Source organism: Mytilus edulis, chromosome 1, assembly GCF_963676685.1.
Source record: "Mytilus edulis chromosome 1, xbMytEdul2.2, whole genome shotgun sequence".
NCBI classification, from domain to species: domain Eukaryota; kingdom Metazoa; phylum Mollusca; class Bivalvia; order Mytilida; family Mytilidae; genus Mytilus; species Mytilus edulis.
This window is the reverse complement of record NC_092344.1, coordinates 118,109,050-118,134,300: the sequence shown is the minus strand read 5'-3', so window position 1 is coordinate 118,134,300 and position 25,251 is coordinate 118,109,050. Positions and strand designations below refer to the sequence as shown.

The 25,251-nt window shown below is 32.4% G+C and overlaps 1 protein-coding gene across 5 annotated transcripts in view; it reads right to left on the bottom strand.

Moving 5' to 3' along the window:
* The window catches only part of LOC139502669 (3',5'-cyclic-AMP phosphodiesterase 4B-like), a 255,985-nt gene that overhangs the window by 195,980 nt on the left and 34,754 nt on the right, over positions 1-25,251 (bottom strand). For 4 of the 5 annotated variants that reach the window (XM_071292201.1, XM_071292250.1, XM_071292259.1 and 1 more), the window contains 3 exons: positions 24,733-24,779; positions 13,768-13,798; positions 11,679-11,932 (listed from right to left, as the gene is read on the bottom strand). In XM_071292201.1, coding sequence (XP_071148302.1) covers positions 11,679-11,899 — 221 coding nt within the window. In that variant the 5' untranslated portion in view covers positions 11,900-11,932; positions 13,768-13,798; positions 24,733-24,779. Of the gene's footprint in view, positions 1-11,678; positions 11,933-13,767; positions 13,799-19,609; positions 19,680-24,732; positions 24,780-25,251 lie in introns of those variants that run through there. The other variant, XM_071292215.1, reaches the window with a different exon arrangement.

Below are 25,251 nucleotides of genomic sequence, written 5' to 3'. Positions count from 1 at the left end.
GTTTAAGAGTCTATCAGATCGTACATAATACTTAGAGACTTGGGATGCTTGAGGCTACAGACAAATTAATCAACACTTCAAACAAATAACATTTACAATTGTCATAATCCCTCGACTTACATCACACATATTGGCAAATTAGTATAAATTTATAAAGTGTGAATGTAATTAGTTTCTCTCTCAGGAACCAATGACAACACCTATAATATATAATTAAACACCATTACAGTTCATTACCAGATGATGCAGCAAGATACTTCAGTTCTTATTGAACAATAATTCTATAATCTGGTGGTGTTTATGAATAAAGGAGACCCAGGGTTCATGTCAATGAGACCTTGGAATAATTTTCTTAAACATTTGATTTGATTTTTGGTGTTTAACACCACTTTAAAGCACCACTTTTAAGCACCACATTTAAATTTTTTCGTGGCATTCAGTTTTTATTTGTGGAGGAAGCTGGAGTGCTTGGAGAAAACCACTGACCTTTGATAGGAAAAATGACAATCCTAGTCAATTAAGATTGGGAGTCGAGTGCACCTGCATGAGCAGGGTTCGAAACTCACAACCTCAGTGTTAGTAACTACTTAAGACTACTCGGCCACTGAGGTCCTTTACATCAATGAGACAGCACCCTAATCTCTTAATGAACCAAAAGCCATCTGGAGAGGAACATACGTTTAATAAGAGAAAAGTATCTAAAGCAATAGGAAGGGTGAAATTTTTAATGAACAGGTATCTAAAGCCATCCTGAGGGGAGCATTCATTAATAGACAGGTATCTATACAATATATCTCTTTTTAAAATTGTACAAAGTTTACAAAATTGGTCAATAAATTCAACTTATCAATTATCTGGTTGTAAAGTTGTTCAGGTACACTGGTAGTAAACTTGTCCTGTCACACAACTCTGCAAGTTAGCAACAAAAATCAAAAAGCTGGTAAGCACTGAGGGGTAAAGATTGCTTTAACTTTTCAGTGGGAAGTAAAAGTAAACATTGTATTGTATAAGGCATTGGTTGTAGACGCAAATGTTAGATATTGCTTATACCACGAAAAATAGCGTTAAGTAAATATTTGACGGGGAAATTTTCGTAGAAATGCTGAAATAAATATTTCAAATTATACATGAAAATAAAGATTGATTCTTAAATTTTTACATTATGATAGAGAAAGAATAAAAATATAATATTTATAGGCTTCAGGAGACACAGATTATCATAAAAAACGTTTACTTAGTGTTGTCCCATGTAACAAACTAGAAACATAAAACTCGAACAATTCGCTAAATGTTCATGCAACTCTTCAAAATTTTGCTTGAACATTCTATGACCCGATATATTTAAGTATTGGTTTACATGTCTGTCTTCATTTAAATTTGCATAGATATTTTGAAAAGAATATGATGTACGGAAATGTCCCAGCGAAAATTTAATTTGGAAACTTGAAACATTTCAGTTAAAAAAATAAAATTTTGACAGATGGTGTATTAAATTTTGAGCATGATCGTATTGTACTAAGTGTAAGCTCCAAAAATTCAAATAGATAAATAAATTGAGCTGCATATTTAATTCAAAACAATAGATTTGCAATGTCCGAGTTAAACTTTCATGCTTTCACAAAACTTTTACGGCCAAAAAACAGAGATTTGAATTCATGAAGATTATTTTTCGGCTTTGATAACTATACCAATAAAGAGTACTTTGAAAGTTGAAGTTGGTACATCAAATTGTATTAAGATTACAGGGTTATCTATAAAAAATACGGATTAATGAAAATGTCTTGCAAGGTTGCAAGAGTAATATACTATGGACGGCATGAACTACATTTGCGGTTCCTTCCTCCACTTAATATAAATGTCCTGCTTTCAACAAAATGAAATGATGCACATATAACAAAAAGTCCCAACTCTATAAGACGATCAAAAAGTAAGAAAACTAAAAGCCATTGTATTGTCTCTTGTACCACTGCTTGAATAAAATCATACTCGGGTTGAAAATATATTGCAACAACATTCCGCAATATAAACCCACATAATTACTAGCAGATAAATTTAATATCCTGTGTAAATTATAAAATTATATTGGATCAGAATCTCACAGCATTTCTACTCGTGTGTTATGCTTTGCATTTACCCAACAAAGAAAGCAGGAAAAATTAAATAGTGCGCGTTTCCAATTCATCGTCGTTTTTCTGTTACACTAAATGGTAGCAATATCTGACGTTGCGTCTGTCACTGATTAACTACCACTCTCAAACAAAGGAAGATGACTTCAATTAGGATATCATTGATATTTTTAGAATATATATTAGGTTCCTGCACCTTGAATGAGTTATGTAATTTTGTTAACAAGTATAACATCATTTTGTAACTTGAATATCTGTGCATCTATTTCATTGATAAATTTCTGGAAATGTTCATGGATAGGATGTTTAGAATGTTATGATAATGCACTATATGTTGGGTATCCCTTAAGTAGTGATAGACCTTGAAAGATTTAGATATCAAGTCAGTTTCATAGGGTTTTAATTGCATTTCTTGCAATCTTTACCAAAAAATAAACTAACAACCATTTGAAATACATCAATGACTTAAGTGAAGCAAATTTTCTTTGAGATTTTTTTTTTGACACAGCATTTATTAACAGTAGCTAACTTCCTGTATTACTAATGACCCTGCCTGTTATGTGACAAAAATTAAAAGTTGTTTACAGAAATCAATTAATTACAAGCGAGTAGCTAGCCCCTTGAGATCTGTATAACTCTTGTCAACAAATCAGCAACGCCACTGATTTAATCATCGTACTAAGAAGCATTTATCAAATCAGTAACCACCAATATTTCCTATGGACAATCTTAAATGATTTACAAAACACGACTCATAAATCAATTGATTTATTCCTTGAAATAAGATACCGTAATTGGAAATTCAATCATAACAATGAAAACTTGTCCAACAATTTTCTACTGTTTATCAAGACCTGGAGTGGTATAATTCATGAAATCTAGTCTAACACTTTTCCGTTCAGTAATAGTTTGTAGGCCTGAAGTTGAATTATTCTGCAATCATTGTACCATCAATTTGTCTATATGTCATTTTAATGTTAAGGTTCAGATTATACTATTAAACAGACAGTAGGGTGATAAAATTTATTACAAGTCAAATGTCCCAGGGTATCATGTAATTCTAAACCATCAAATATTCTTTATTCCAATATTTTTTCAATATCAAACTATTTGCCAGAGGAATTTAAAGCTTAGAAAAATCATTATTTTCAAATGGTAGTCAATTCATTCACAATGCTTTCATAAGAATATTTTAATTTAAACATTATAGAAGAATCAGCATTGTACATTTTCTATTTCAATTAGTCAACTGCAAATGCATTTTTGAAAGGCTGCCAATTAAAAATAAAGTTAAGGCTTTAGGATGATAATTTGTTTAAAAGTAGGTCATCTGAAATAAAGTAAAAAGATAGTATGTATCTTCTAACTGTATTTGGATAATTTTGATAAATCTAACCAACGTCTCATTATCATTTAGCAAATAGTAATGTTTTAAGGCTTATTAATTAAATTGGATTTGAAATATTACTGATGATTTTTTAATAAATCAGAAAATATATACTTGGGTACCATTATAAGTTAATCATGATAATAAGGTACCATTGTCTGCAACTCTGTAGTAAGTAAAAATCAAATTATAAATCAAATCCCAAAAATCTAAAATTGTGTACTATTGTTACTCCTGTGCAGGATGAGATTACGTCTCTAAGATACCATAAAGCAATGAGATTTTCTGAACAAAGTATCAGACATGCATACAAATTTCAATATGACAAGAGTTCTGCTTGAAATAGAAATTGTGATCAGGATTAATCAAGATGTTTTCATTATCAACTCTGCCAGACAGACATGTATAACTTACAATAATTCCATACACCAAATACCTATATGAGAAATAAGAGTTTAGACTAATCCACCAAAAACTAAACATTGACCAATACAACATGAAAATGAGGTCAGGGTCAGACGAACTTCTAAACCTAACAGACATGTGAACCTTACAATCATTCCATACAACAATTATACTTGACCAATATCTGTTACAGTATCCTGAGAAGTAGATCCAGCCATCAAAAATTAATGTTTACCAATAAACAATGAAATAAAGCTAAGTGAGATGAATCTTTTAAATAATACATGTACTCTTTATAATCATTTCATATAAATCAAATTTAATTGGATAATTGCTTATTGTGTCAGAAAAATGGACCAAGCGTATTTGATTCAAGAAATGTGGTCAAGGTCAAATAAACTGTCAAGGTCAAGGCTTTGCAATGATTCTGTATACCAATAAAAAAGTACTGTCACTGAACCACAAAAATGAAAAGATAAGGAAGAAAAACTAGAGGCTCTACAGAGCCTGTGTCGCTCACCTTGGTATATATGCATATTAAACAAAGGACACAGATGGATTCATTACAAAATTGTGTTCTGGTGATGGCAATGTGTTTGTACATCTTACTTTACTGAACAGTATTGCTGCTTACAATTATCTCTATCTATAATGAACTTGGCCCAGTAGTTAGTGGAAAATATTTGGAAATATTTACAAAAAATTTATGAAAATTGTTAAAAATTGACTATAAAGGGCAATAACTCCTTAGGGGTCAACTGACCATCTTGGGCATGCTGACTTACTTTTAGGTCTTACTTTGCTGTTCATTATTGCTGTTTACAGTTTATCTCTATCTATAATAATATTCAGGGGCAGCAACCCAACAACGGGTTGTCTGATTCATCTGCAAATTTCAGGGCAGGTAGATCTTGACCTGATAAACCATTTTACCAACGTCAGATTTGCTCTAACTACTTTGGTTTCATAGATATAAGCCAAAATCTACATTTTACCCCCTGTGTTCTATTTTTAGCCATGGCAGCTGTCTTGGTTGGTTTGACGGGTCACCAGACACATTTTTTAAACTAGATACCCTAATGATGATTGTGGACAAGTTTGGTTAAATTTGGCCCAGTAGTTTCAGAGGAGAAATTTCAAGTTAACGACAACAGACGACAGAGATGCGTGATGAGAAAAGCTCACTTGGCCCTATGGGCCAGGTGAGCTAAAGTTGAAATGTTTATTTATAAGTGAGAAATGAAATTTTGTAAATTACTACATTTATTTTTACTAGACTAAAATAAAATCAAAATGTTCAATTCAATTTCATTGAGCTTCTGTTTCAATAAATTACTGAGATGACATCTAGACATTTTCTTCCTTTTTTTGTGTCATTGACCACAATCACCACATATTCATTTGTATAAGGTCAATTTACTCTTGTATTGGTACATATTGAACTATCTTTCAATATAAACCACAATACAATGTCACAGACAAACAGATAAGCTGTCATTCATCTTAAGACAATTCACAGCTTGATATTAAGACCAGAAAAGCTTTTCATTAGATCTTGACATTTTTTGTCCTTAATAACTTATAGTGCTCCTTCATTCCTCAGTCATATTTGTACTTTTAGAGAATTCTAAGGTTTGTTTCATTCTACCGGTAATTAAGGATTAGGATAGGAGCATACCTGCCAACTTTTGAAAATGCCCATGGGGGTTTTAGCGCGCCACAACAATTTCAAAGGTTAAAATTCTTTGCGACAACTATTTTGCGCGTGCTGTTTTGTAGTCTAGAAAAAGTGTCATATTTGCATGATTTGTAAGATGGACTTACATCCCTTTTTCTTAAGTTTATTTGCATGATTCTAGTTATTATATCAGCAGAAAATATGAACATGTAGCTGTAAGACCAGGAATTATTTTCATGTGTAAGGATACTAAATAGTTGTTGACTTTTCCAATTTAAAATTATACACAAAGAAGGACCTTTATCAGGTTGGTAACAACACATAGGGATCACCCCTCTATGTTTGGACATTAAAAACCACTTTTTAAGTACAAATGAGCACACATTCATATTATTTGAAGAAACTTTTCCCAAAGAACTATACATCTTATGATCTATCTGGTATTATATGGTCAACACATGTCCAAGAACTTTGATATGTTCTTGGCCTTATATCTTCTTTATTATTCAAAATAATAGGACTCTTCATTTAGAAAAGCTGTTCCAAATATAATGTCAGAATTTCCCATTTTTAAGTTAATAAATCTACATTTTTCTATTTTATTTTTTACAAGAGTGACCCCTTGACTAAGGGTAGTCCCTCATTTAAGGGATTCCTCATGTTGATGTGGGTGGGGGGTCCATGTGAAAAATAATGAATAGTACATTATACTTTAAATGATTGAATACATAAATAAAATTATGTTACAGCAAGTGTGCATGTAATGTCAATAAATTAGTGAATAAACTACTATTTATTATATTCATGGTAGTACTGCATCATTGAAGTTTGTCAATCAGCAATGCTTTTATTCTTATTCTGTGTAAGAACCTCCTTGCAGTTGAAAAATCATTTGCCATGTTCACGTTTTTACAATTCTGACCAACAAACAGGGAGCCTGAAACAGGAATACAACACAAGTTCAATATCTAGCATGTTAAAACAATCTTGAGAGAAAACGTTTTTGATTGGCTGATTAATTTGATCATGAGAAACACACAATTTGATTGGCTGAACACGATTTCCTCCATTGGACACAGTTCAAAATCGGGAACAACAATATTTTTCGTGAAGATTTTCACCAAATCGTGTTTTAGAGGGTTTTTCAGGAACACGATCGTGCAATCGTGACAAAGGGTCAAAATCGTGTAGTACACGCCTAAATCGTGAAAGTTGGCAGGTATGTAGGAGTTACCTATACCTTAGAATTTAACTGACCTGTTTTGGGATTGGGCTCTATATATGGAAAGAACTTTAATTCAGAGTTCATTTAGTTACAGTGGTTTATCCTAAACTTCCAAGACAGGGGATTGGACTTAGGGCCTGCTAAAAAAGTGTAGAAGGGACATGCTAGTTAAAAAGGAAGAAGTCCATGAGAAAAATTGTTTTACTCCAAACCTTCACTGCTCTTTCTCCTAAATGCCATATGCTAAAATTTTTTGGTCTTTTGGAATTGAAATCAATATCTTTATAAAACAAAAATCATTTCATAAGGATATTTATTAGAATGTGTGGTATATTAGTGTATATTAGGTAACTGGCATTTTAAGGACACCTATCAGTTAAAGGACACCTATCAGATACTAGATCCATTAGTTACCTATCAGATACTAGATCCATTAGTTTTTATTTTTCATACATCTGCATATAAAGTTCCCTAGAAGTCTTGTCCTTTTGTTATAATCTGAATATATACTAACTACTCAAATTTATAACTTCAACTTACAGACAATGGATAACAGAATGCTTAAATATAAAATATCTGAAATTAATTCATTAGATTACTGGTAATTACAATTTTATACAATACATTGTGCTAGTTCTAGACTGAATATTTATGTTATAGAGTGTGTCAAGTTTTACTTTCCAAGTGGTATACAGTCAGAGTATTACAATTAACAACTAGTGATGGCATAACAGAAAGCACTTAATTTGTTTATTTCTACAAGTGACTGTAATTGGTTTGAAGAATTTACAGTATAAAAAAAAATATTGCAAAAAAAAAGTGTCTGTTTTTATCAGCATTTCTTTTTATTTCACTTTTCTTTACTATTAAATTTAAATGAATAAATTCTAAACTTCTATAATAATATGATTAACAAACAAAGCAGACAATTGCATACAAACAAATTAGAATAAGATTATATTCATTCTCTACCTAACCCTTTCTAGAACTCGAACATAACCAGCTTCTTACTGATGTTACAAGATTTCAAAATGGTAATCTGATGATGGTTTGGAGTGAGAAGTGTTGACAAACCATCATATAAAGAGACAGAAAATATATAATAACTTAATTAGTCTTTAATATCTAATTACAAAACAATTTTAGGCATCAGCCCAAACATATGCTATGATTAATTATTTTTTATATTCTATTTGTCAACATCATAAACTGTCATTTGGTTCATTGAAGTACTGTACTGACAGGAACTTCAACTAAAATTCAGCAAATTTAATTGATTTTTCAAGGATATAAAAGATACAAACTCAGTTAACAAAGAACATTTATAACATTTTACCAACAACTTATTTACCCCAAGATGGTACTCAGAATGAAACCTTTGCAATTCCTTATTGGATGACACAAGGTTGAAACTATTTGTAAATGAAAGTTTAATCTATTTATGTTTAAAAATAAATGAAGAATGTGTCCATACTTTGACGAATATTTTCTTTTGTTGTAAAATTTCAAACTATCAATCAACAAACACTGACGGCTGAACATTCAATGTAAAAATTGCTACAAAATTATCAAGCTGTAGACCAAATCACTCCTCTGTATAGAAGTGGTCTCATGATGCACGATTGGACAATTTTATTCCAATTTTATTAAAGTGTGACACATGAAAATCAAATTATTAAGCGTGAAAAGGGAAACAAAGTCAAGCAGGACATATGTGACTACAAGCGTTATCATTACAATGATAAGAGCGGGATACAGGAAACTGACAACACAATAAGTCAAACCGAGGATTAGATAAAATGAGACCCCCATAGAAGGTAAGAAAACATTCCTGGTCAAATAAGTGTTGTAAAATTTTAACTATCTGTAAACATGAAGTGGCTTCAAGTGGCGGATATTAAATTTGCTTCCATTCTACAATTCAATATTTTCAAACTGCAGTCCAAAGATATAATTACTTCATTGTATACAAGCTTGGACCAATTTTCTATCAAAGGTTTTTCAGAAGTAAGGAAGGACAGATAGATATTGACGGATTGGCGCGTTACTAGACCTGCCCTCACCTTCGGCAACACAAGAAAAAACTTCATCCTCTTCAAATTTTGCATGTAGGATGGTGCAAATTACCTCATGTTTCAAGAATCATACAAAACTTTTTGGAGCATTTTTTGCCTCCAACTGCAAACCTATATCTATTCATTTGCATGTGACTATAAATCAAAAGACAAAAGCTGTTAATAGCTAAATACTGTAAAGTCATTTATTATATCAAGAGAATTATTATTTATACCATCACTAATAGAATCTTTTCAGTGTAAAAATGTAATTTCCATTGTAAAACCATTAATTTCCCATGTGTTTCTGATATAATTTCAATATTTAATTGAATAAGAAAACCTTATAGTAACAAATGTAATATTGTTGAGTAACAAAGTCAATAAATCTCCCTTTATGCATTTCAATCATTGCATGTAAAATCTATAATTATTCCTATAGTATTCTGTATCTACTACATGTACAAATAAAGAGTTATTTATGATACAATTTCCTCCAAAAGAATATGAACAACAATATGGCTAGTAACTTCTATGGTGGAGAGTTGTCTCATTAACAATCATACCACATCTTCTTATATGTATAGAACAACAATAAATGGGGTTTTTCTTTCTTTGGTGGACAGTTGTCTCAATGATTGCCAGAGGGACAACTCTCTCTAAGAGACCAAATGACAAAAAAATTGACAACTATATGTCATTGTATGGCCCTTTAAGGATGATTTTCCCTTAAGTATCTTTGGCCTCTATTTTACTTCTCTGGTGGACAGTTGAATCATTGGCAATCATACCACCTCTCCTAATTTCTATGAAGAATTGTGTGTAATGATACTTATTTGTTTAAAATGATACTTATTTATTTAAAATGATACTGTTTATTTGTAATAAACCCTCAATCATGGGGCCCTTATTTACTTCTTTTCTGTTCTGTTTAATTCAGTACATGCTCTATGACAAAAACTATTTGAAAACCTATAATGGACGACTTATGTATTGTATTCCTATTTTTATTAAGATTTTCTCATTACCCCACAATGTCACTACTTTATTCATTTAATACCAAAATACAACAATATAATTTGGTTGATTAATGTGTACCATGAACAGTCTGTGTTTACAGAACTAAAATAGACATAAGTTTTACAGACTTGGCAAAATTTATTTTAAGGTCATCTAGGGAGGCTTTCATTAATTTCCTGTACTATCCAACAATACCAGTATTTCTATATGCGGATAACTTTGTGCTATATAATTGGTTTTGCATTGAGGTCTGATGTCAGTGAAGGTTTTTGTGTGAAGTCATTATCACTGTAATACTCAGTACTCTTATCATTAAAACTAGAGGCTCTCAAGATAAAATTGAGAATGGAAATGGGGAATGTGTCAAAGAGACAACAACCCGACCAAATAAAAAACAACAGCAAAGGGTCACCAACAGGTCTCCAATGTAGCGAGAAATTCCCGCACCCAGAGGCGTCCTTCAGCTGGCCCCTAAACAAATATATACTAGTCCAGTGATAATGAACGCCATACTAATTTCCAAATTGTTCACAAGAAACTAAAAATAAAATAATACAAGACTAACAAAGGCCAGAGGCTCCTGACTTGGGACAGGCGCAAAAATGCGGCGGGGTTAAACATGTTTGTGAGATCTCAACCCTCCCCCTATACCTCTAACCAATGTAGTAAAGTAAACGCATAACAATACGCACATTAAAATTCAGTTCAAGAGAAATCTGAGTCTGATGTCAGAAGATGTAACCAAAGAAAATAAACAAAATGACAATAATACATAAATAACAACAGACTACTAGCAGTTAACTGACATGCCAGCTCCAGACTTCAATTAAACTGACTGAAAGATTATGATTTCATCATATGAACATCAGGCACAATCCTTCCCGTTAGGGGTTTAGTATCATACCATCATAACATATATGAGAAGAACATAACCCGTGTCATGCCAACAACTGTTTTTAAAAAATAATGTGTTTAGTTCCGATGCATGTATTGCTCACGTGACTCTACTTGGGTTTGGCTACAAAGTAACAACACTTGGCCAGCACCTCATAAGGAAAGGAACATTCATGCTAAATTTAATTCATTCAATTCAGTGGTTCTCTAGAAGATGTTAAACAAAGCCCCCTCGCTGGCGGCCATCTTGGATGATGGATCAGCTACTAAGTAACAACACTTGGTCAGCACCTCATAAGGAACATTCATGCCATGTTTGGTTTCATTCCATTCAGTGGTTCTCAAGAAGAAGTTCAAAATGTAAAATGTTTACCCAGACGAAGGACGCTGATGACGGACAACGGATGCCAAGTGATGAGAAAAGCTCACTTGGCCAAAGCCAGGTGAGCTAAAAAGGTATATAGGCAGAGATGTCTCACCTGTGGAATTGTTAATGAGAAAATGAATCAATGTCAAACTACATGTCATATAACAGGCTATAATTAAAGAACCTCTGTGAGCACTCTCACACACCCCTTCTAAAAGGGTCCAATGATATACTAAGTCTTGCATTGGTTTCAATAATGGTTAGATGAGAAGACCCAAAGTTTCAATGCTTGGTATATAATAAGTATACCATCCAAAACCTTTCATTCAAAGTGGATTGCAAAAGAAACTTTTGGACTTTGCACCTACAAATGTGAACCCCTAAGATCATAAAAAGAGGTCCTTAAGTTTTATTTAATTCATTTGTTTCAATATTTTACATTAAGCAGACTGTATATCATATATGACCTCTAATCTGCAAGATCAATTCTAGTCTAATAACATTGAAAACTGTTCCACTTACTTCATAGAGGCTGAGGGCCATGTCAACCGGGATGTTCTGGATAGAATCAGGTATCGATGAGGCATCTTCGACATTCCACTGCCCTGTACCCTCAACTGGTCTTTCTTCCCTGGACCTAAATGACTGTGAGCCCATAGGTGACCAGAATCGAGGTCTATGGTCTGTTGACGGCATGGCAGGGTACGCTGGATATCTTCACTCTTGGCTAAACGATTCAGCATTACTACATTGTATGTGTATTCTCATATATATCTCTGATAAACAGGTAATAACAAAAATATATTAATTCATATTTCACTAGTTAAATAGAAGCATAATAAATGTAATTGAATATGGTAATTTTGGTGTTTTAGGTGCATTTGAATTACATCCAATCAAGTATATCACTAAAATGGTTGATCTTTTAATAGCCATCTGAGGTAGCCATCTAGTAATTATTTCCTCTCTATGAAAAAAAATTCACACATATTTTGAAGGAATTATCAACAAAAACACTGTTCATCCATTTTCACATAATAAAGCAGATGAAATGTTTACATGAACAAACATAACATGTCATTATCTGTATAACCTTTTTCTTAGCACTGTAATACATGTAAACCCTTATCACTAACATTCTTCATAAAGTACATGATTTTTTTTTACAAACTTCACCTTAATAATGTCATTTTTATACATGGTGTCTTTTTTCAGTGCATAATGTGTTTAGAAGATGATGAAAACAGATTGTCAGTATTACATAATTTTTAAACTGATGAAATACAAATACATTTTTTTTCAAAATTCTTAAATACTGTTTATTAAAAGACAAGCAACAGTTTGTAAAATACTACATAATAAGAAACTAAACACTGAGAACATCAACACCACCAAGAACCAGGGGTTATCCTTTGTGCTCGGCACAGGTTGATCTTGCTCCATATTTGGCATCTGTCATGTTGTTCATGGTAAGTACATATTTGGTGATGTCACAATGGAGAATAAGAGGCTATTTGTCACCTTTGTACATGTGTTATAACTCTAAGTGTTATACAATCCAAAAGCTAATTTAAAAAAAAAAAAAAATTCTAGAACAGTGACTTTGACCTTTAACCTGTTAACCCCAATATCAATAGGCTTCTTTCTCCTTCTTCTATCTTTGATCTTTATAAAGTTTATTTCAATCAATCAAACGGATCTCGAGCTAATTTGCTCCAAGTAATGAAGATTTTTCCCCATTCCCTATATCTTACTTCTGTATAAGATTCATTAATTCAAACAAGGCAACTAAAATGACCATCTGGAGATCCATTCCCCCCCCAAATAAAGACCTTGACTGTCATCATATTGATATCATAACAAATAAGATAACTTCCCTACATCCCTCCATCCTCCATCTGTTCACCTATTCCAATCAAGCAAGAAACATTCTATTTTATTTTTTTAATCTATTTTTTAAAAACAATGACCTTGCCTTTGACCTTCTGACTTCAACATAAATAGGATTTTTACTCATCCTTCAATCATACCTATGTTTCAGTTACATTCCAATCAAGCAAGGGATACTCAATGAGTCATTCTGCAAACTCTAGTTTGAGACACCTAAACAGAAGGATGGATGAAGAGATTATGCAATAAATATCCCAAGGAAATTTTTCATGGAGCACAACAGGATAGGATTGTCAGAACAAGAAAACTTACAGCTTATATTAATACTAGGAGCACTTTTATCATTCACTTGCAGACTAAGAACAAATTACAACCCAAATACACAAGTGTGACTGTCTAGAGTCATGTAGAGTATCAGTGGTTGTATAGCTGTCTATTTGTAAGTTGTTACCATCACACTTGTTTGCATGTCTTGAGAATTCTATCAGTGAAGACTTTTGAATTATCTCTACATATTTATTCTGCAGAATAGTGTTGCAGTTTCATTGATGTTTACACCAGCTCTTTTATGCATATAAACGGTATATTTTAATATGACAACCGCATTAACAGGGACATTCTGGCGCCAATATTTATATCTTGTATTGTTGTATCACTCCAATGGATATGAATGCAATGTTAGAATGCTAGTTTTAAATAATTAGGTTTGATAAAAACTCACACTTAAATCCTTCACCTCAGTTCTCTTTGATCTGGAAAAAAAATAGAAATACATATTTTTTTTAATTTCAAATGTGCAAATATCTTGTCATCAGACGGATAACAAAAAGGAATACAGCATTATTATAAATAAGAAGGCTAAAATTATTCACCACTGAATTGATTTAGTTAACTGATAATTAACTACTAATGCATGATCATAAAATAGCAGAACCAAGAACCCAACATATGTGTCAACTCATTCATTCATATCTTTATTTCCTCTTTACAGAGATTACATGAATTATATAATCATGAACAATACATTAAAACATTAATACAGAACATATAAATAATAAAGTTGTGAGCAATACGCAATATTTACATATAAATGAAAATGATCAGTTCAAAAGCAAAAGAGTGTATAGAGCGTGCTGCTGATATTACATGTGCTAGCATTATGTACTATATATACCATGGTTTTTACGAGTTAACATATTTAAACAAACGAATCCGAAGGATGAGTTTGTTTAAATATGTAAATGAGTAAGACACATGGTATATAAAATTTGTAATATAAATAAAATGATTGACAGCTTCAAGACCTTCAACTGATATTTGAAATTGATCACGTTACAGTTTTATCCAATGAAATGGAAGCGCGCGCAAGTCACTTTTGCGCTTCGTGTATGATTGTCTGTGTATTTCATGTAATAGAACCCCTGAATTTGCAGAAAGTAAAGAAAATGTCGGATTTTCCCGATTTTTTTAGTTTTGCGCCCCGTGTATGATTGTAGGCGCAGGTAATTTCATAATGTCATCAGACTGCAGTGGCGGATCCAGAAATTTTCATAAGTGGGGGCCCACTGACTGACCTAAGAGGGGGCCCGCTCCAGTCACGCTTTAGTGATTCCCTATATAAGCAACCAAATTTTTTCCCAAAAAGGGGGGGGGGGGGCCCCTGGCCCCCCCCCCCCCCTAAATCCGCCTCTGGACTGAAGTAAACAAAAATGTCGGATTCCAGCGACAACTTGGATTAAATAATTATTCTAATGACGGTAAGAATTGTTTTTTTTTGTTTTCAATGTATCACACAAACTAATCAATTTTTACAGAATTTTCATCTGATTGAAAAATGCTTTTCTTCCCTTATTTTATTAGATTATTTATTAAAACACAATTTTAATGATAAAACAATATTTTAACAGTGGCGGATCCAGGGGCGTAGATAGTGTACGTCCCCCAATCATGTTTTTTCACAGATATTTGTAGCCAATATTTATTCCTTTTTGTATAGGTATCCCCCCTTTTAAATCGAAATTTAATTGAAATTTTCGCAAAGGAAATGATAGTTTTACATTTTATTATTTTCAAAACTGAAAGAAGAAACATTTAGTAATTGTTTCCAAAATTAAGGGAATTCGTAACAATCCTATATAGTTTGAAAAGGGTTTCTTGAAATGTGGTACACATAATTTATTGCTTTTTCTTATAAAATGAAAACAAATGAAGATCTTGACCTTTTAGTACGTTTTACAGTTTCCTAAATATTTTAGAGGCGGATACATTTTTAAAAAAAGGTGGAGCTTCAGCCATGGAATAACATGAAAATGAATATGTTATACCATGGCTGAGGCTCCGCCTTTTCCCTTTGGATTCTAGTCGAGTTGCATATTTAATTAGCAAAGTATGGTACAACATAAATTTGCATATGATATACCATGGTTTTCCCTCACCACACTTTTTAAGCAAATTATTTCATGAAAACATCAAAGGAAAAAATCTAATTTATGTTACAAACTATATTGCTCAATTGACGATTGTATTCGGATGCAGATTTTGTAACATGGATGTAGCAAAGTCGCTTGAATAACTCTAAGTCGGAATCACTGAGCATAGTTGAAGGTTTTTTTCCTAGACAGATTGTATATAAAGATTCATCATCACACTCACTTAGTTCAACATAGAGGTCGAGACAAAAGTTTTCTATGATTAAGTCCATCCAAGTGCTGTGCATATTTGATGTACACGTACAGCCAAAGCATGCATGCACGAAAACGTCAGTGAACGGACGGTCGCAAATTTCACAAAATTTGAAAACATGGTTTGGAGCGGTAGATATAAGTTTTCCGATAAACAATGCAGTGCGAATTTCAAAGCTGTTCGAGGGGAATTTCCACATATGAGCTGCAGATACGTATTTATGAATATATTTGAACCTATTGAAGTCATTGTCCGAATTAATGCGAATCAGCCAGTCATTATCATGTTTTGATTCAACTGCACTTACAACAATACGTTTCCATTGCAGCTTATCAGGAAAGTTGCCATCACTACTATAGGTTATAAGCAATTCATATAGATTGAATTTACATAGAATGTTTAATATGTCCGGAATAAATCCAATATGGTTTCGTCCATCTAACAGGCACGAAAAAAGTCACTTTTTCATGTTTCTGGTCTGATTTTTCTGGTTCCGAAACTCTCTCTAATAAAATATGGATATTTGCGCGCATCTCGATAATTTCATTAGAAACCACTTCGTTGTTATGCTCAACAACACTTAATTTATTGTCATCTTTTCTGAAGACTTCGTCGATTTGCGTTTTATCACCTTGCAGGAACATATATATGATATAGCAATCCCTAGCATATTTAGATGTAGAAGTGCTTTTTGTCGTAGATTTTCTGTTATTAAGTTTCCCTGTGGGACACCCCTGTATAGATTTTGCTCTACCAGCTAGAGTACTTCGGTACCATGTTAGGCAATCGTCAGAGTTATTTGTCTTTTCAATAAGTTTTGAAATATATGTTTCTTTTGGTAGATCAGCAAGATCGTAGTCTAGTTTTGCTATAAATTCTTGTTGGGGAACATAGACGGACTCTTGTGAGGGCTGGGAATACAAGAACTCATTGTCTTCGTGACCATTGTTTGTGACATTGTTTACCTTTTGTTGACTTGGGGTTCCGACTTCGGTAAAAACATGAACAAAGTCTGAGTTTTGGGGTGAATACTCTCCAAATGTCTCATTTAGGGATCCATTACCAATAATACAATGATCGTGCTAGAGTACAGGAGCTGAATCCATGTTTAATTCATATAAATCACCATTTGTGTCTCTCTGAGTAATTACACCTCCACCACTATCAGTATTCAGTAGCCATTTTTTTTGTTGTTATCATAATGTTGATACAATGAGACAAAAACCCAATGACATAACAAAACAAAATATATCAAGAGGTCAAAATGTGGTCTGCAGACTATCACAAGTTCTAAATAACCTTGAGAAAAAAGAATTTTATGGACTTCTATTAAACCTTATACCTCTCCTCTCAGTCTCAAATTAAAAATCTTTTTATCATTGCTGTAGCCCTATTTCTAATTTCCTAGGTAACAAACCAAACTAATGGGTCCTTAGGCTAAACACTGGCATTTCCTACATATTTTTTTATTTCCAGGACATTTATAAAATACTGAATTCTTATTTAGTATGCAAAGTAATGGGTAAAATAAAAATAAAATAACAGATTATATATCCAAGGTATAGAATTTTATTGCTATTGTTCATCATGAGCATAGCTTGCAGGTCTTTTACAACAAAGGAAACTATTCTAAAAGGTCTCTTGGTGATAATAATATGAAAAATTTGATGAAAAACCATTTTGATATATACATGATATAGTGGCATACTTATAAGTAACCAATACAAGAGTGCACACGCTGAAATGTCTCGCCTTCTATACTAATCATTGATATTATGTTGATAGTCCTAAGTATAAAGCTTTATTACGTAACTGTCTCATTAACTTAACATTAACCAAAATAATTAAACAAAGACCAATGAACCATGAAAATGAGGTCAAGGTCAGATGAACCATGCTAGGCAGACATGTACAGCTAACAATGCTTCTATACAACATATATAGTTGACCTATTACTTATAGTTTAAGAAAAATTGACCAAAACACAAAAAATTAACACTGTGCAATGAACTGTGAAAATGAGGTCATGGTCAAAAGAAACCTGTGCTACTGACATAAAGATCATAAAATATTTCCATACACCAAATATAGTTGACCTATGGCATATAGTATTAGATAAATAGACCAAAACTCAAAACTTAACTTTGACCACTGAACCATGAAAATGAGGTCAAGGTCACATGACATCTGCCCGCTAGACATGTACACCTTACAATCATTCCATACAACAAATATAGTAGACATATTGCATATAGTATGAAAAAAACAGACCAAAACACAAAAATTTCACTATAACCACTGAACCATGAAAATGAGGTCAAGGTCACATGACATCTGCCCGCTAGACATGTACACCTTACAATCATTCCATACAACAAATACAGTAGACCTATTGCATATAGAATGAAAAAAACAGACCAAAACACAAAAATTTAACTATAACCACTGAACCATGAAAATGAGGTCAAGGTCAGATGACACCTGCCAGTTGGACATGTACACCTTACAGTCCTTCCATACACCGAATATACAAGCCCTATTGCTTATAGTATCTGAGATACAGACTTGACCACCAAAACTTAACCTTGTTCACTGATTCATGAAATGAGGTCGAGGTCAAGTGAAAACTGTCCGACAGACATGAGGACCTTGCAAGGTACGCACATATCAAATATAGTTATCCTATTACTTATAATAAGAGAGAATTCAACATTACAAAAAATCTGAACTTTTTTTTCAAGTGGTCACTGAACCATGAAAATGAGGTCAAGGACATTGGACATGTGACTAACGGAAACTTTGTAACATGAGGCATCTATATACAAAGTATGAAGCATCCAGGTCTTCCACCTTCTAAAATATAAAGCTTTTAAGAAGTTAGCTAACACCGCCGCCGTAGCCGCCGGATCACTATCCCTATGTCGAGCTTTCTGCAACAAAAGTTGCAGGCTCGACAAAAACCATTCAATGATATCATCTTGAAAACAGGTTACATTAAATGTTTTCATACAATGCCATAACAACTGACTATGAGGTTTTCCATCACTCATGATCATATCGACAGGTGGCCAAAAATGTAATATCTACATGTAGGTAACTAGTTTACCCAATATCTTCATTTTCTTTAATTTTTGGATTTTAATGTCTCCAACTGAAAGTCCGTTGACTCTCAAATCAAAAGTATAATTCCAAACAATCTGATGTTCTTGTTATATAATAAAATTGATGAATTATCTTTAGTATTATTGCTTGACATGTCAATATTCATTTGCTTCAGATGATATTTATGCATTATTATATCCTTCAGTACTTTTCACCACTGCTGATAAAGATTTTAAATTAAAATTTAATGTTTACTTAGCTTTTATCAATAAGATTTATATAATAAATTGAACAACATGTATACCATAAAACCATTCATTTGATGTAATATAAAACTTACATTCATCCTACATTTACAATCATCTTTTCATTTCCTACTTTGTTTACATTGCGATGCATCAGATCTGCATACCTATTAGTTCTTATTACCGGATCCAACATTGACTTACAATAATGGATTAAAGATTGCATAACAACCAACAACAAATATGACATGCATATACTGGAGGAAGTAAACAGAAATGAATTAAACTTTTTTTGTACATGTAGACTCTGTTAAAATATGTCATGTTAACAGCCAATATGAAGTCAACTAACCCTTGTCTCTATGTTTCTTTGTACATGTAGTAGACTCTGTTAAAATATGTCATGTTAACAGTCAATATAAAGTCACGTCAACTAACCCTTGTCTTTATGTTACCACTTAAAACTGATCGCTGCATTGATAAGTAATAAAAGGGAAATTTCATTAGCAATGACCTTGACTTTGACCTACTAACCTCAAATACCTAGATGTCTTTCTGCCTTTTTTGTTGTTAGGTTGTTGTCTCAATGGCATTTTCCCAAACCTCTTTTTCTCCATTTTGTAGCTTACATCACTAAACTACATGTATACTATTGCAATTGATTTTAAGGGAAAGTTATATAAACATAAACTTAAAAGTAATTTAATAAAATTATGTTTTGTCAATAAACATACCTAAAGGTTAGCTTTAATTGTTCCTTAAATTGTTGTGAAACTTGTATAATCATGCTCAGCGCTGAAGGGTGTACTTTGACCTATAATTGTTTACTTTATATGCATTGTGACTTGGATGAAGAGTTGACGCATTGGCATTCATACCACATCTTTTCATTTATATTATATTGTTATAAAAAAAAAATAAAGCAACTGGAGGCTCCCAAAAGCCAGAAAGCTTGTTTTGATTATTTTGATTGAAAAGAGTATAGGTACCAAATCAAGCAAAATATGTTCATGTCCAAATTATTCAAATTTACAGTAAGTCAATGCTAATACAACTGTGTACCAAATATCATTAACTCATAATAAGAGGTTTCCCTTAAACTAACATAATTATATACTTGAAAGATCAAGCTTTAGTCTCCACCTTCAGAACTTCATTATGGCCAAACTAAAATCAGATCAGTACTAAACACCAAAAGAACTAACAAATAGAAACAAAATACTTACCGATATTCAAATCTAGATAAAAGCAGTTTCAATTTAAAAATAAACTATGTTTTCCCAAAATAAAATGAGTGTTAGCTTGCTGAATAGAAGTGATCATTTCCCTGATCTACAACAATGTTGTTACTATGTCACATGTGCAACAGTGATGTTAATAGTTTATTAAATAAATTAGCGACTGTTATTGAAGCTGACTAATAGGTATGAATGTTTTTACTGAATTAAGTTTCCATATAATGTACCCTAGAGATAAACTGTTGTCAGGAGAGATATGTCTTGCCTGTATGTAATTTCTATAGCAAAATGCAGATGTTGAAATTGTAAAATGTTGACACAGAAATATATGTTACCTATTATGTTATTTTTATAGAATAATGCAGTGAACTAAAAGTTTTAAATTTATAGATACACTCATACTCATTAATGCTAATTGGCATTTACTAAAATTAAATGCCTCCATATTCATTACTGGTAACCATATTTGGATACATCCATTCTCATTAACCATATTTGGATGCATCCATAATCATTAACCATATTTGGATACATCCATAATCATTGACCATATTTGGATACATCCATAATCATTGACCCAAACTCATTGACCATATTTGGATACATCCATAATCATTGACCCAAACTCGTTGACCATATTTGGATACATCCATAATCATTGACCCAAACTCATTGACCATATGTGGATACATCCATAATCATTGACCCAAACTCATTGACCATATTTGGATACATCCATAATCATTGATCATATTTGGATACATCCATAATCATTAACCATATTTGGATACACCCAAACTCATTGACCATATTTGGATACATCTATAATCATTAATCATATTTGGATACATCCATAATCATTAACAATATTTGGATGCCTCCATAATCATTAACCATATTTGGATTCATCCATACTCATTAACCATATTTAAATGCATCCATAATCATTAAGATCCAAACTTGATATCCAAAGTAGATACCTCAATACTTGGTACCAAATTGACTACAACTGGTACTGTTTTAACCAAGTGTTAAAGTATTAACTAAAATAAGCCTCAATACTCTGCACCAAAAAATTTTTTAACTACTAGTCTGATTGCATCTTTTTCTTGGGTGTCTAAACAAACTTTTGCAAATACTTAATAGTTGAAATAAATTTAACTAGTCTGGGGCATCTGACTTGTGGCTAACAGTGCAGACTGCATACTCATTAACTAAAATAAGATATATCCTCCATACTCATTTACACGAGATGCCTCCATACCCATTGACCAAAATAAAAGAAATCCATACTCATTAACCAAAATAAGATACTGCCATACTCATTAACCAAAATTCCATACCTCCATACTAATTAACCAAATAAGATACTGCCATACTCATTTCCATCCCCCCCCCCAAAAAAAAAAGAACACCTCCATACTCATTAACTGAAGTAAGACACCTCATTAACCAAAATCAGATACTTCCGTACTCATTGACCAAATTAAGATACTTCCATACTCATTAACCAAAATTAGATACCTCCATACCTAATCACCAAAATTAGATACCTCCGTACTCATTAACCAAATTCAGATACTTCCATACTCATTAACCAAAATTAGATACCTCCATACCTACTCACCAAAATTAGATACCTCCGTACTCATTAACCAAATTCAGATACTTCCATACTCATTAACCAAAATTAGATACATCCATACCTACTCACCAAAATTAGATACCTCCATACTCATTAACCAAATTCAGATACTTCCATACTCATTAAAACAAGAGGCTCTCAAGAGCCTGAATCGCTCACCTTAATTCTTTTGGTTAAATCTCTCATCAATGATTATTTTGGCTTTTCAATTTATTTAAATGTTTTTTGGATCGTCCTATTTTCTTCAAAAGCCAAAAAAAATAATCATTTTCTCCTATGTTCTATTTTAGCCATAGGAGCTATGTTTCTTGACATACAAGGAAATAAAATATAAAATTTATACTAGATACTCTGAAACTCATTTAGCCTAAGTTTGGCTGAAATTGATACAGCAGTTTTAAAGGAGAAGATTTTTTAAAGTATAAAGTCAACATGATGAACAAATTGTGAAAAAAGTCTTTAAAGGGCAATAACTCCTTAAGGGGTCAATTGACAATTTTGGTCAAATTGACTTAATTGAAGATCTTACTTTGCTGAACATTATTGCTGTTTACAGTTTATTTCTATCTATAATTATATTCAAGATAATAAACAAAAACAGCAAAATTTCCTTAAAATTATCAATTCAGGGGCAGCAACCCAACAACAAGTTGTCTGATTCATCTGAAAATTTCAGGGCAGATAGATCTTCACCTGATAAACAATATTACCCAACGTCAGATTTGCTCTAAATGCTTTGGTTTTTGAGTTATAAGCCAAAAACTGCATTTGACCCCTATGTTCTATTTTTAGCAATGGCGACCATGTTTGTTGATAGATCACAACTTCGGATACAATTTACAAACTAGATACCCTAAAGAACATTCAGTTAAAGTTTGGAAGTATTTGGCCCAGTAGTTTCAGAGGAGAAGATTTTTGTAAAAGATTACTAAGATTTACGAAAAATGGTTAAAAATTGACTATAAAGGGCAATAACTCCTAAAGGGGTCAACTGACCATTTCCGTCATGTTGACTTATTTGTAAATCTTACTTTGCTGAACATTATTCCTGTTTTACAGTTTATCTCTATCTATAATAATATTCAAGATAATAACCAAAAACAGCAAAATTTCCTTAAAATTACCAATTCAGGGGCAGCAACCCAACAACGGGTTGTCTGATTCATCTGAAAATTTCAGGGCAGATAGATCTTGACCTGATAAACAATATTACACCATGTCAGATTTGCTCTAAATGCTTTGGTTTTTGAGTTATAAGCCAAAAACTGCATTTGACCCCTATGTTCTATTTTTAGCAATGGCGACCATGTTTGTTGATAGATCAAAACTTTGGATACAATTTGTAAATTAGATACCCTAAGGAACATTCAGTTAAAGTTTGAAAGTATTTGGCCCAGTAGTTTCAGAGGAGAAGATTCTTGAAATAGTTTACGACGACGACAGACGACGACGACAGACGACGACAGACGACGGACGACGACGGACGCCAAGTGATGGCATAAGCTCACTTGTCCCTTCGGGACAGGTGAGCTAAAAATTAGATGCATCAATACTCATTGACTGAAATCAGATACCTCCATAATCATTTACCCATAATTAGATATTGCCATACTTATTATCCAAAGAAAAATTGAAAATGATGTAATGGAATGCTTGTACCAATTTCATATACTGTGGATTCATTATTATTCGTTAGATAACAATTATCGTAGATTTTATTGGTAAACATTGTTAATCTTAACCACAAATCTATATGTATAATGAGGAAATAAAAAACATTTTCTAAGATCTTGTATACTTTGGCAAATCTGAGAAATCAAATATCCATGAAAATATAAGTTTTCCTGAATCCACCAAAATTGGTTTACACAAAAATAAATGAATTGACATTATTAAGAAAGGACAAGGTACGATAAGGCCCATTTTTGGCCCCCCCTATTTTATCATTTTCTAAATTTTGCTTTGGAAAGCTTCTTATAACGTTAAAATATTCCCTTAGGTTTGAAGTTTATTGGATGAACTTCAAAACTATTAATTTCAGAAAATTAGTTAGGTTAGATTAGGGTGGTAAAAGGGCATCAAAAACGCCAAAAGAAGGAAAATTAACGATTTTTGGCCATTGTCTCTTAAATTTAGTAGCGTGAGCCTACGTGACCCGGAAAAAATTATGGCGATTTAGACAGCAAAAACAGTTCTCATGACATTGGAATAAAAAAAATTCCTGGGTCACTTTGGCGCAGGCACTAAAAAAATAACAATTTGTTGTAAAATCACCTGCAAATGAATAATAATTACAGTATTTTAATAATAACAGAAAGTTAACCCCCCTCACCTCCCCCAGTTGTGAAAATTAAGGGTTTTGAAGTTCATCCAAACAAACTTCAAACATCAGGGAATCTTTTAACATAATAAGTAGCTTTCCAAAACAGAATTTGAAAAATGAGAAAATAGGGGGGCCAAAAACGGGCCTTATTGTACCTTGTCCTTTGTGGTCGGTATCAGTGTTTATACAATTCTAGAAATGGTGATCTAGCATTTTTCTCATTTGTAACAAATTTGGTATACCGCTATACATCATGAGATTCAATATTTTAAGTTCTTATAATAGGAATTTCGAAATGCAAGTACATTTCCTACAGAAGAAATCGCATCAGGGATCAACAAATCACATAACTCCTACCTGTTTTGTACTGACAAATTATGAAATATTTATAAAGAAAAGACTAAGTAGTAATAATTCGTCAATGATCGTTCTAATTATAAATTTCACTTACAGTTACTGCAGATAGAATCACCTCAATTGATCATTTCAAATCTCCCACTGAAAAACATATAAAGCATGTTTATAACAAGATTGATTTTAATTTCATCAGATTTAAATGTCTAAGTTTCCTTACCTGTTTTGTACCTGTATTAAGCCAATAAGACATTGCAGACATCAGGTAAAATCTCTAATTATAGTATTAGTATTTGATAAACTAAGGAACCATCTATACATTATGTAAATGACATTTTATCTGGTATAATACAGGAAATCATTTTCCAACTTAAGGCTACATATTCACATTGGCTTCTGACAGAGTGACACTTGAAAGCTTTCATTACTATCGTAGCTACCACAATAGTGTATTCTTAGGATAACTCACAATTTATTATAAAAAATATAATTTGTACTTTTACTCTGAATCTTGGATGGAGATTTTTTATTTTAAAGCTAAAAGCTATCAATTTTTACCAACTGTTAAGTTATGCTTCCTCCCCCAACACAATTATGTAAGTGGCAAACAACTAGA